General features: G+C 43.8%; 1 protein-coding gene across 1 annotated transcript in view; it reads left to right on the plus strand.

The window, feature by feature from the left end:
- Positions 1–14,791, plus strand: part of BCKDHB (branched chain keto acid dehydrogenase E1 subunit beta) — a 995,115-nt gene that overhangs the window by 444,745 nt on the left and 535,579 nt on the right. Inside the window, exon 8 of the mRNA XM_086926548.1 lies at positions 3,536–3,646. Coding sequence (XP_086782674.1) covers positions 3,536–3,646 — 111 coding nt within the window. The remainder of the gene's footprint in view (positions 1–3,535; positions 3,647–14,791) is intronic.

Here is a 14,791-nt window from a genome sequence, read left to right on the forward strand (position 1 = left end):
TACCACATCTTCTGCAACTGTCAATAACATCCCCTATCACAACAATTATGCAATGACCTATCAAAGTTTTCCTCCAAAAAATCACCAATATTGACAGAAACTTCCCATACTAACCTGACAGTGCTAAAGTCCTTGCCAACCACCTGACCAAATGGACACCCCTCACCAGAGAAGAGACAGCTCCAACTATAAGGGCCACCCACTCAGGGGTCCCCACTGACCTATGCCTCTCCACATCTACAACTTCCCCAATCAGAACTCCCCCCTTCAACATCACCAACACCTCCATCTCATTTCTTCCACATTCCTGGGCGACTAGCAACATGCAGTAGTCCACGCTCTACTAAAAAAAAAAACTCAAACCAACTAAACAGCTTCCGTCCTATATCCCTGCTCATGTACCCAGCCAAAGTGATGGAGAAGGCCATCAACAAACAACTCTCACCCACCACCTATGGACCACAACCAATCTGACTTCTGAGAGACTCACAGCACTAAAATAGCACCAATTGGTGCCACCAGCAACATTATGACCATCCTAAATCACAGCAAAACAGCAGCCCTTGTCGTATATTTCTTATAGGTCCACAGTGTTTTCTCCCTTATGTTAGCCTAACTGCACATAATAGTCAGCGTTTGCTTGGCACACTTTAAAAAGAACACGTTTGTTTTGTGCTACACATTTATTTTTCAAATAGGGGGCACATGTTTTGTTATTTAGTTCTTCTGCTGGGATTCAGACTGAACATTTCATACAAGGTTGATAAACAATGTGCTCTGTTTTCTCTGTTGTCAGACCCTAACACATAGACATAATAGCAACATCCTGCTGCTGTTTAGAACATGCAATTCTTATCATATAAGCTGGGAGTTGCCGTTTTGAAAACAGAGGACACATTCTCGCAGAGCAAAGGAGGCGATAGAGAGCTCCACTACTTGAGATGTGGAAGTACAACCTATGTATGCCAGGTATGGGGTCCCCCACTTAATCCCAGGAATCTATATTATAACACTGTGTTTCTATAGGGAGGGTAGGCTTAGTCAGATCTGTCTTTCAAAATGACAGGGTTTTCCATTCTGTACAGTCTGTAAGCTTTCTTCGGTTCTCTTTTCTGTTTATTGAGGATACTTATGAGAGAGAGAACGAAAGATGATGGCTTGCTACCGTGATCCCTGAGAAGGTCTAGAGTGTTGTGTTCTGGGGTGCCAATTTACCTGTTTCTCTGAAAAGATTAGAAGTGTAGAAAATAGAAACCTTCGCAGGGGTCTCACTGATAAACCTGGTCCTTTTATACCAACAAAGAAGAGATTGGCACAGAAGCTGTAATATAAAAATAATACATTTATTAACCTCAGATGAGGGAGACTACGTCACACAGTACCCTCAGAAACTGTATGAGGCAGTCTAAGGAGTACAGAAAACAGGGGACTTATATATGCTTAGGGTTACATAGTCACCATAAAACAATGGGTAGGTCCTGGCTCATGTAAGCATGCAAAATGACTAATATGGCCATGCAAGATCTGCTTGCTCAACAAAGTGGGAGGAGAGTTACTTCTCCATACATCAGCAAAAATATCCTGACAGTTATATAGTAGGAGCAGGTGCATTCTACTAGCTAGACCTCTCTGAGCATGTGCAAGGCTCTGAAGAGACAAACAGCACATGGCGAGCACATGGCTACCTAAAATGGCTGCCAAGTACAAAAATGGCTTTCAGCTCATGCTAATAAATCCCTGCAATCTTTAACAGGAGAGCAAGTAAATCACTATGAGCAAGTCTGTATGTGGGCCCATAGGTACTGATGTGGTATGGTGACTCAGTTCTTGTATAATGATGCTCCTTGGCACCAGGCATAGTTCTGTTTCTAAGCAGAATCCCTGTAACACCCTCTTCCTACTCAACCTATCGCAACCTTTGACTCCGTCTCCCACTACACTCTGATCAGAAAACTCCATGACATGGGTATTCAAGAACCCACACTCCACTGGATCAGTTCCTTCATTACGGGAAAAACCCTAAGAGTTAGTATGCCACCATTCACATCAGAAACCAAGAAACTGATCTGTAGAGTCCCCAGGGATCTTGTACATGATCACGGTAGCCAACATCATTCAATTTCGAGGCATCTCCTTAATCTCATATGCTGATGACACACAACTCATCCTCTCCCTGTTGGACAGGACTACCACCTCCAGAAACAACTTCACCAACGGCACGACTATGGTAGCGGACTAGAAGAGAACAAACTGCCTGCTCAATTCCAATAAGACGGAAGTTATGATCTTCTGTAATAAGACCTCCCCCTGGGACTTCACCTGTTGGCCGTCAGAGCCAGGACCAACACACGCCTACAATTTTAAAAAGCTGGGAATCATCCTAGATGGCAAACTCTCCATAATGACACAAGTCAAGGCAGAGAGCTCCTCCTGCTTTCACGTCCTATGTATGCTATGTAAGATCTTCAAGTGGGTACCACAGAACACCAGACGGGCCATCACCCAAGCACTCATCACAAGCAGACTTGACAACGGCAATGCACTCTATGACAGAATCTTCAAGCATATCCTACAAAGACTCCAGACCATCAAAACTCATGCTAGACCACCTACGCTGCACCCACAATGCACTGCACCTTAAGGAACTCCTCTGGCTCCTCATTTACAAATGCAGCCAGTTCAAACTACTCACTCATGCTTACAAAGCCCTGCACAACATCACACCAACATACCAAAGCAACCTCATACACTTTCAATTGCCAACCAGATGTCTACGCTCTACCTCACTTGTACTCGCACACACTCCCTGCATTCACAAAAACAAAGCAGGATGTTGCTCCTTCTCCTACATCACACCCAAAACATGAAACAACCTCCCCCAGCACATTAGGGCCTCCTCCTCATTTCTTGAGTTCCATAAGTAGCTGAAGACCTGTCTCCGCAGTGATAATAAGCCCGCTCACCTGCTGAAACGCCTGGATACCGTCATGGATGATTAGTGCACTGTACAAGTATACCCGACATAACATTTAGCCATAAGGAATCCGAGAATTGTAGAATCGTTCATGTATGAACGTCAAGCAAGAGCTATATTTTGTCAATTACCTTTTCTGAACAGTATAGCATGATAATGTAGTACAAACCACCGCCACTATTGAAGGATATATAAATTACCTGCAAGATGTTAGTCTAGACATCTCATAGTTACAGAATGTTTGTTAATAAATAAAGTGGTTTATCAGCTCATACAAGCATATACTGTTTATCCGAAATATGATAAACTTGTTTGTATCTTCAGCTACCCTTTTCACATTATCAATAATTGTCACAGTGACCAAAAACTGTAGTTTGCCGTTGTTGCTGTACATGCACATTAACTAATTTTTAAATGAAAATAAAAACATACAATTAAATTGAATTGTTTTTACAATAGTCCTTGATCTTTGCAAACTATCTCAGTATTAGTAATTCAACGTTTTTTTTGTTGTTGTTTGCAATGGCTGTTGACCAAAAGCACTGATTCTTTTTCTTTTAGGTACATGTTGTTAGGGAAGTGGCAACTATGGCTCAAGAAAAACTGGGTATATCCTGTGAAATTATTGATCTGAGAACCATTCTTCCATGGGATATTGATACAGTGTGTAAGGTAGGAGAAGACAGAGGTGTGATACTTTGAAAAAGCTCACAATGAATCTACCAAAACATTATTTGTGGTGTTGTGAATCAGGGACTTCAACTGTGAGGAAAAGTTTGATGAAGACCCCCCAATAACGCTGAAGTCACCTTTATGATTACAGGGTCGAAACATGGACATATTTTGTTGTATAGCAAATACAGATGACCGAGATTTTGTATCTGCACCTACTATGTATTGTCTTATTTTACATTCTGTTGTCAATTAATAGGCCGGATAGGTACTACAATCTTGGGATGTACGTACAACACAATACCTTTCCCTCCCTTTGCATCATCGCGCAACCCTTCCTAAACACTCACCCCCTTCCCTTTCCTTTCCTCTTGAGCACCAAGTTCATGATTCTAATTTGTACATTTATTGTATTATCCATTTTATTCATGCTTACCTTTTCCAATGTTTGTGATCAAAATTAAATCACAATTATTCATTGATTCTTTGTGGTGATGTTAAATTGTTTACATGCATGATTGAAATCTGTCTCCTTCAAGCTGGAATGTAAAGAATTCCACTGTGACCATTTATTTGTTGTACAATATAAATACCCAGGTCCAGTGGTCTCACAGGTCACCCCATTCATAGTAACTCACCCCAGCATTAACAGCACACTTATTTCTTTGATCACATTTTGGGGGATTATCTACACGTGTACGCAGTTTTCTTTTGGTGGTGTCTCTTCTCAATTGTGATTCTTTAAATTGTGTATACTGGAGGCATGCTTAGTTTGACGGTAATCTAACCAAACTCCATTAGAGTGTAAACAGGTACAGTGAAGATTTCTGGCTGCATGTACTGAATGACTTGGGCTGTTTTCCGCCCCCTGAACAAAGTGTTTAAGACTCTCTGTCCTTGTGTAACATCAATGTACAAAGTTTAGCCTCTTTTGTTTTGAGTCCTTGATATTGGCGACACCCTGGCTTGTATTGGAATTATTAAAAATAGAAGCGCCCCATGCAGCAGGAGACAGTTTACAACCTGAACATTGTCAAAACACCAGTACAAGTGTCTGGTTTGAAGCTCACAGATGAGTATGATGTGATGTGGGCTAATATTTACAACAAGTCAGAGAATAGCATTCCCATATGACCGGGCACTACTGCCGTTCAGCATCTGAATGCTAGCGGGTGGACTGGACTGGAAAGGTGAGGTATTGAATTCTTAAGGTAAGGTGCCACTTAAATTACCATAGCTTTACAAAGTGTTCTGTTACCTTTGCAAACTATACTTTGCATCTTCCTATGCCATGCAGGAGTGACTGTCTGTCTCAGATACTAGTGGTCGGAACATCCAAACTACTACTTTTTACATTATGGTTTTTGGTCAGGTCAATGTTCAAAGTGAAAATGTTTTACTCCTCGGATCCTCTATATTGCTAGTAAGTCTTCAGCCATCCTCATAAATGCTAATTCTGTTTCTAAGTGGGTTTCAGCAAAGACTCGTACTGTTAAGGCGTTTTTCTTCTGCAAGCATAGCCTGCTAAAAAAGTAGTTTAAGAAAATATCAAAAGCAACTATTGTTATGGGTCGAACCTTGACACATTATCTAGTAGACAATATGTTTATTCTTCATTGGTACTATTTTCTGTGGCTTGTTAATTTGCATTACAATCATTCAAATAACAGACATTCCAAAATATTTTATTCGCAAATCGTCTCATGCATTTGTATTGGGAGAGTCACCAGTTTTAGGCACTTGATATGGCATGAAAAAGAGGTTGTAGGGCTGCACAGCAGCAGATCGTGGACCACTTTTATCAACATACTGGTGCATCAAATATTTATCTCTGTTCTTGGGGTATGTGTTGGTTGTTCAGTTGAAGTTTCTCCATTTAAGTACTTTCTGGTTATATGTAGGTAGATTGGCCACATGTAAATAGAACTCCCAAGGGCTCTTTATAGAGGCTCCGAAAAAACCTAGGAAGGTCATTATAGGTTTCTTAGCTGGATGCCAGGAGCATTTTTTTATTTTTTTTATTGGTATTTCCTTAATTGCATTACATAGACCTTGTTCATTAGCAAAACTCGTTACCATATTCCATTTGACACCTACTTCATATTCCCATAGCAGTGGTGAACAATCAAATAACAGTATCTCACCCCAGCACATCATTGTGGGCCTCCTCTTTTCCCCCCTCCATACACCCATCTTAGACCATCATTGTGAATCAGAGAGCGTGAGTCCATAGTGTGTGAGCCACGGTTTCCATATTTTCCAGAACGTTTTAGGACAGCCTGTGCTTTATAAGTCGTCTTCTCCCCCAACATATACATATTCATACTCTTTTTCCAGTCCACCAGAGACAAACTCGCCACCGCCCCCCATGCCTTGGCCAGGTCACGTTTCACCACCACCAAACCTAGTTGAATCAGGGTCAGCTTTGGTTTGAGGAGGTCAATTTCAGTGGATATTCTCAGTAGAATGAACTGCGGATTCAATGGCATTGTCTCACCCAGACTAGCTACCAGCTCCTCCAACATGGTGGCCCAGTACAGTTGAATCTTAGGACATTCCCACACCGTATGCAAAAACGTACCCACTGACGTCCTGCAACGCAAACAGTCCGGCGTCTCTGCCCTCCCTATCCTATGCAGACGCGCTCTGTCATAATATGTTCTATGCAAATATTTAAATTGAATCAGTCTGAGGCGCAACTTAATGGCCACCTCCCTGGGATGTATCAACGCCATTTCCCAATCTAAGTCCTCCATCGCCCCTTAGGTCTGACTCCCATTTTGTTCGCCTCTTCTGCAGTGTAACAGGCTTGTTGTTAATGATTGTTCGATAGGTCCAGGAAACCGCTTTCTCTACTAATTCCCCCATCAGAAGTCGTCCTTCTAAAGGTGCGTATTCAGGGATGTCAGTGGTGTCTATACGTTGCGCCTGCCACGCATGAACCAGCTGCAGATATTCGTAGTGTTGAGTTTTGTTCATCGCACATTCGGCCTGAAGATATGTGAAAGTGACCAGCTCTCTATGATATAGTATGTCCCTGCGGTGTGAAATGCCGAGCAGGTCCCATTGTTGGAAGCCTTTCAATTTTGTGATTTCCCTCAACCTGTTTCCCACCCAAAGCGGGGTTTCCCTGGTGATCCGGCTTTCCCATTTCATCTGTCTTTCAGTCTGTTTCCATGCTGTGACCACGATCCGAGTCGCCTTCAGTAACTGTGCTGTGTCTTTCCCCCCATATATATAATGTGTGTATGGGTGCTTAATGAACTGTGCGTGTTCAAGTACATACGTAGGGTGATCCCTCCCTACATATTGCCAGTCATTCACCACAACCAGATGGGCTGCCCAATAATGCGCACAGAGATCTGGCAAGGAGATACCGCCATTATATTGGTTGCATTGTAACGTCGCCAGTGCTATCCTCAGAGGTTTCCCGGCCCAGAGAAATGACCTTAGCACGTCATCAATCTTGTTGAACACCTCAGCCGGTATTATCTGATAGGTATTTTGCAGTACATAAAGGAATTTTGGGAGCACTGTCATCTTGTACAGTGCCGCCCTGCCTAATAATGTCAGTGGTAGGGTCTTCCATCTCTCCACATCGGCACGGAACTCCCGGAGTACCCAGTAGAGATTATGAGTCAGTGCCATTGTCATATTTGTTGTGACGTAGATCCCTAGTTACTTTATGCCCTCACGTGCCAATTAATATATCGTCGACATATAAAGATATGCGTTCATCTGTCGATTCCGTCACACCACTCCTAAAATCCGTTATGTCCGGGTACGTTCGGATCACACAGGCAAGTGGTTCCAGAACCAGGGCAAAGAGCAGGGTAGATAGTGGGCATCCCTGTCTGGTACCCCTACCTATCGGGAATTCTCGTGACACTACCCCATTAACTCTAACCCTTGCCAAGGGTCTTTCATAGAGAACCACAACCCAGCATCGAAATACCGGACCAAACCCAAATTCTTCCAAGGCAGACATGAGGAAAAGCCAGTGGACTGTGTCAAATGCCTTCTCGGCATCAAGGGATAGGATTAGATGCGGTACATCCCTTTTATTCACCACTTCCAACCAATTGTGTAGTCTCCTCAGGTTAACCCTCGTCGATCTTCGGGGCATAAAACCAGACTGATCTCTATGAATGAGGTTAGTGATTACGGCTGTGAGTTTATTTGCTAATATTCTGGCCAGTATCTTAGTTTCCACGTGTATAAGAGAAATGGGGCGATACGAGCTACATGCCTGTATTGACTTGTCCTGTTTAGGGATTACTGCGATCGTGGCTGTCCGCAAGTCTCTTGAGAGGCTTCCCACTTCATGCGCCTCCAAGTATAACTGGAGGAGGTAGGGGCCAAAGAGCGTTGGATGTTGCTTAAAGAATTCTGGGGGTAGTCCATTGGGCTTTGGGGCCTTCCCAGTTTTCAACTGGCCAACGGCTGCCATTATTTCTTCTACTGTGATCTTGTTGTCGAACGTCTTTGCCTCACTATCGTCTAGCTTGGGGAGGTCGATCGCCCTAAGATACGCCTGAATCTGCGACAACTCCGCTAAGTCACGGGGTTGTAGAAGGTCTCATAGTAGTCTGCAAAGGTGTTGACTATTGCGACTGGGGTCAGATGAGTATGTCCATTCTCCGCCTGTATCGTCGTCACCCATCTACTGTCGAGCTCCTTCTTACTAAGCCACGCTAGTAATCTGCCTGTCTTGTCACCCACATCGTACAGACGCCGGTGCATGGCTTGTATCACTTGCTGTGCATCCCTTCTGGCTAGTGTGAAATATTCCTGTCTGAGGAGTTGGAGGCTACGTAGCAGGGAGGGATCAGTATCCGTACTTACCTGCGTTTTAAGCTGTAGCAAGCGGGATTCCAACCCTGTCATCTCCTCCTCCGCTTTCCGTTTTTTTGTGCTATAATGTTCTGCGCCCGGTCCTGTAGTACTGGTTTGTATTCCTCCCATAGTGTAATGGCCGAGTCCACCGACCCTGCATTTTCCCTAAAATACAGCTCTGTGTCCACCCTGGCAACCTGGGGGTCCTTAAGATCCCAAGGGTTCAGTTTCCGTTCCCCATTCTGTCTTCGTGTACGGGTACCCACTGTGAGCCACAGAGGCGAGTGATCCGACAAGCCTCTCGCCAAATTTTCTATTTTGTATATCTCCCCCAATTCACTCGCTGGTGCAAGTATGTAATCTATCCTGGAAAAGGCTTTGTGTGCCCCTGAATAAAAGGAATAAGCTCTAGCCTGGGGATGTTGTCTACGCTATATGTCTGTGAGTGCCAGTGTATCTGCAAACCTTTTGAGCGGTGTCTCTATGAGAACCCTTAATGGGACCGTTGTGCAGTCACACGTGTAGTCCATCACATCATTGAAGTCTCCCCCAATTATGTATGCGTCGGAGCCTGCCTCCAGTAAAATAGCTGCAAGCTTTTCCATTGTTTGTCTTTGGAGCTTGGGTGGTGCGTGCACACTAATAAATGTTATGTGTCTTCTATTCCATACTCCCTTGACCGCTACATATGTACTGTTTGAATCTGTCCATGTGGGTTCCAGTCTGAAGGGCGGGTTTTTCCTTATGAGGATCGCCACACATCGTGCCCCTGTGGAGAATCCCACGTGAGCCACCGTTTTATATGCACCTCTTCCTAAGAATCCACACTGGGTGCCTTTTCAGTGAGTCTCCTGTAGGAGAATAACATCAGGTTTCAGTCTTTTAAAGTATGCTGCCACTAGCCTTCTCTTAACCTTGTTCCCCATCCCGTTCACATTCCAGGATAGGATCGAATACATTCCCATATTATGAGTAGTCATCTCTGTGACGCACTATGCCCAGCCCATTTGCGAGTCTTCCACCCCCTCCTCACTGCTGCTGCTTCTGCAATGTCTTGATGTTTGCCGTTCGAGTAGTCTACCACCTGTCTTCAATGTCTACATTTGTGCTTTTGTTCAAAACAAAATCCCGAACACATAACCCAAGATGAAAGTCAACGCCTGCCATACCCCCCTCCCCACACTCTGTAGGCACCCCCACCACTCCCAAACTTGTCAACATGACAACACTGGTGTTGGTAAACTCACCCAGAGGTCTGTAGCCCACCCTCCCTCCCCCACACATTTAACTATCCCACACCACAGAAAGAAAAGAAAACAACAATTTGCTGTCTACTTCCCTGTCTCTCAGCAAAGTCTCAAATGTCCTCTATGCCCTCTGGGACAATACAGCGTCTCTTGTAGGGCGTCTGGCCCCATAGCTTCATTCCTCCTCGCCAATACCTGGGTGCTGCTGCGAGCATGGATCCCCATCCTGGGGACCCGAGCCCGAAGCCTCCAGCTGTTGAATGGTTTCCTGAAGAGGGTGTGTCGCCTCCGAAGTCCGGGGATCAAAGTTCTCCGATTGATCAGATTGTCCATGGGCTCCGGACTGTGAGGAGGTTCTTGATGCGCATTCCAGGGCTGTGTCGTCGTCTGAGTTTGACATGGTGGCTGTTTGGTTCCTGGGTCTCAGGGACCTTCCCGGCGTACTTCCGGCAGGCGTCCGGCGCTTGATCACTCGTTTCCGTCTCTTCGCCCGAGGTTTCTCCTAACCACGGCTTTGTGACCTTGAGGCGGACAAGGGAGCAGGAGTCAGTGGCCCACGTTGCAGCCGGGGCCGTTCCTCGATCCAGGCCCTAGTGGTGGCCGAACCCCGGTCATCCTATGTGCCCTTTCTAGAACAAAATAACAAAAGATATGCCAAAACTGATAACTAAATCTCAAAGCAACAATTCACAACCAGAGCAGAAAAACTATTCCAAACTGGGTTAGGCTACTTAATAGCTGTTTATTCGAGATAATTTGAGAAATATAACAAATAGATCCTTTCGATCACTATATAATACATTTATAAAAAAACACTTGGACACAGCACAATAGAAATATAAACACATCAACACTCAGTCAGGCATGTCACACTCATTCAACTTACATACATGCATTCATACCAGCCACTCCACATAACTGGGTTAACGAATGTACCAGTTTCGGAAGTGGAAGAGAGGGAAACAAAAAGGAGGGAATTGCTCTCTTGGTCTATATGAAATGTTTTCAAAACTAATTATAAAAGACAGTACACTCCAAACAATCAATAACAATACATATTGTCAAAAAACATATCATAAAGGTTGTGTACTAGAGATTCACTCAAAATGCGGTATAAATCAACACTTGAGAAACAAGAGCAGACCAAAAAACAAAGGCCTACACGTTTTGAATCCCTGATTCAGGGGGGATTCTCCTCAGGGCCAAGAAAATTCTGAAAAAAACAGAAAACATAAGACCTACATGTAAAACTGCTTGAAAGCGTAACCAAACTCATGAGCATTAACCACCAACCACACACACAGCTTATCCTCTGCGATTTCAAGGGAGAGCCTATAACAGGATAAAAGGCTTCCTACAAGATTGAAAGAAATAAGAGGAAAAACGTGTTATAGTGTTTAAAAGGAAAACGTGTGTGGGTATACAGAGGAAAGGGTTTTAATTTTTCAAAAAGGCGTAGTTTACCTATTGAAAGTGGCCCTGGGTCAGTCATCCACGGGCATGTAGGTTTGTCAACGGAATTCGGGAACCAAGGGAAACCTCGGGGGCGTGAGGAAAATGTTAGGATGGGTAAAAAGATCTGCTGGCAGACTTCAGTGTCGCTAAGTTGACAACCAAACGAGTCTTGGACTCGAATCAAAAGGGGCAGTCTTTTTAATCCGTGACAAGTAGCAAACTCAGTGAACTTACCGAAAATCGGCACAGTCACTCGGAGTGCCCGGTCAGCGTCGTTCGAAGCACTGATTCCTCGGGCATGCGCTGTGACGATACAAAGCGGGGAATGAAGCCTCCGATGTAAACAAATGTAGCGGGCTGCGTTATGAACTAACAGCGCTCCTAGTCTCACAAGGCTAAAATCCAGGAGAATGGAAATAATTACGAGGTCGTAGCGTCTTCGCATGTATGTTAGCGAACCATGAAAAACATTAACAAAGTGTGAGGAGGTTTACCAGGAAGAAGTCTAACCTCTCGACGTGATCGATGAACGGACGGGGAGCACTAGTCTCCCGTGCATGCGCAATAAAGGAATGCTGGCAATCTAAGGAATCTGATGCTTTTAAACTATGTCCTGACGCCTCAGGGTCCCGCCCCAGGGCGGGGATAATCTTCAATGCGTTAATCCCTGGCAATAAGACACTATTCCAGACTGTGGCATGACCCTGGTATTAAACCTACAATCTACATATATCTCAAAAGGGGGGGGAAATTGTAGCATATAAAGACGTGCTAGGCTCATCCATGCAAAATGATGAAATGCATCACAGGAGATGGTGAATTACAACTTTTAGATTTCAGACAATTTGTTTAGACCAGTAATGGCCGTATCAAATTTCACAATGAGGAGTGCCTCCCTTTTACATAACTTGGAGTCCCAATCTCCTCCATGTGGGTCGCGTTCAACTTTAGAAATAATGGTCCATTTCAGATCTTTGATCTGATGGTTCAATCTCGTCCAATGATTCACCAGCGGAGCTGTTTCAACTTTATTCTTTAACCTTGACTTGTGTTGGGAAATTCTCTGACGAATCTCTTGATTGGTTTTCCCAATGTATAGGAGTCCACATGGGCAAAAAATGCCATAAACAACAGGCAAATTTTCTTTAAGGCTTCTCGGGTGATTACTTGAGAAAAGGAGGGCCTTATTTCGATCAGTTGATTTTATGAATAATGATGTAGCTAGTTTGCCTTCAAATGGAAAAACTTCAACATTCAAAAATGAAATCTTCTTTTCGGAGAGGGACATGCTGAACTTAATGTCCGATGTTCTAGCATTAAGCCAGTCATAAAATAATCTGAAATTTTCTTCTCCTCCTGTCCATACCATGAAAACGTCATCTATGAAACGTAGCCACGTTCGAATGTGATGTTTAAACGGGTTGTTATTGTGGACATACGTATCTTCATATAATGACATGAACAGCACCGCCAGTTCCGGGGCGAATGGGCAGCCCATCGCGACTCCCTTAACTTGGAAGTAGAAGTCTTTCCCAAAACAAAAATAGTTCTTTCTCAAGGCAAAGGATGCTAACTCCACCAAACATTTGGTGCGTACTCGTACTGGTCTAGATCTTGACTCCAGGAAGTGGGTTAAAACTGCCACCGCTTCATCCTGGGGTATTTGGGTGTATAGAGAGGTGACATCTAGAGTGACCAGTACGTCCCTCTCTGGTTTGAACTCAACTTGTTCCAGTTTGTTAATGAAATCGGTTGTATCTTGTAGATACGAGGATACTTGGACCATAAACTGTTTCAGAAAACAATCGACGTATTTGGCGATTAGTTCAAGTAGGGAGTCACATCCTGCCACGATGGGTCTCCCTGGGGGCTTGTTCTAATCTTTATGGACCTTCGGCAAGATGTAAAACAAAGGTACCTTGGGATGTTTATTTTGAAGGTATTCCAGTTCCTTAGGGCCTATAAAGCCTTGTTCAAATCCATCCTTAATAAGGCGAAAGAATTGATAATGTAGTTCCATTGTTGGGTCTTTCCCAATTTTGCGATAACAGATTGGATCATTGAGTTGTCTCAATACTTCGGTGGTATAGTCCACGGTGTCCCAAACAACGATGGCACCGCCTTTATCTGCCTGTTTGATGGTCACCGCAGGATCATTTCTTAGGTTTGTTAAGGCATTGGTTTGTTCTTTTGTGATGTTAAATTTCACATACTTCCGTTGTTTTTCCATTTCAGAAATAGCTGAGAGCACGTTTTTTTCAAATGTGGTAATTTCTTTAGGAATTTTGTGACCAGCTGGACAAAATGTTGATTTCTTTCGCAATCCAGTGACCTCAGTTGGAAAAGGAGTCGGATTTTCAGAAAAGAACATTAGTCTTAACTTTCGACAAAACTCTATAAATTCAGTCTTCATCCTTACGAAATCGGTTCTTTTGGAGGGAACAAATGACAACCCTTTTGAAAGGATACTTTCTTCTGCATCAGTAAGAATTCTTTTAGAGAGATTGAAGATGGACGAGACTGCTAGTTCTTGTAATGTTGACGGCGAGTTGTCATTTCCCATCTTACTTTGGCCCTTGGTCTGGTTTGTCCTCTCCCTAAAAAAGCATTCGAAGATTGTACTTGGGCTTTTATTTTTTAGTGTATCTTATATAGCGCACGGCTACCCCAACGGGGTGTCCCGGCGCTTGCATTGGGAACCCGTCCTGGCTTTTCCCTGTGAGATAACCCGTACTGGGCATCCCCAAGGTGAAAGCCAGGCATCCCGCCGCGGGGGGCCGTAGTGGAGATTAAGCAAGCTATTGCCCAGAGTTGCAGAGTGTGAACCCGTGATTCGAGTAGGCACCAAAGTGAGAATTATCGAGTCCGTGGACACTTGGGCTCAGACCCTGCCGCGTCGGGAATTGAACCCTGGTCCCAGGTCTGACCTCAGCTTCCGGGTATGCCTCCTCTAACCATTGAGCCGCACTTCTCCACTTGCTGATGTTGGTTCCAATTCCGGTTCCTATTTGGTCTATTATTGCTGTTACTATTGTCACTGTCACCGCCAGACGAAGAGGATGTATCCGAGAACGTGATGAACTGATTTCGTGACCTACCTCGGTTGTCTGATAAGTAACGTCTAGAGTCTATTTTAGCATAAAAGTCTGTCTGCAGAAATGGATATACGTTGTCAAGAGAAAAGTTTTTTTTGTCCTTTTCAAACTGATTGGTTTTTTGTGTAACGGTGAAATCTTTAAACTCCTGAATTTCTTTGGCCACTTTTTCTAATAGTGCCTTTGCATCGGCTATAGTCGGATTGCTATTTATTTCAGATTCAAGCTGAGCTATTTCCTCTAGTTCTTTTTTAGAGATTCTGGCTGCTGTTTCAACAGTAAGGACCATAAGGTCCCTACTACATTTCGTCTCAATGAAACTAAAGCCCTTTTTGAAAATAGGGTCCTCAGTAAAAATAACCGGAATATTCTTTATTTGTAGGCCCCCTGGAATGGTGCCTTCACTAAGATGTTAAAGTAAGAAATGGCCATTTAGGTCTGTTCTTATTTGCTTCTTTTTTAACCGAAGCAATTTGTCTGATTCATCCTGCTTTCTATAACAAAGCAGGATG

Source organism: Lissotriton vulgaris, chromosome 6, assembly GCF_964263255.1.
Source record: "Lissotriton vulgaris chromosome 6, aLisVul1.2, whole genome shotgun sequence".
NCBI classification, from domain to species: Eukaryota; Metazoa; Chordata; class Amphibia; order Caudata; family Salamandridae; genus Lissotriton; species Lissotriton vulgaris.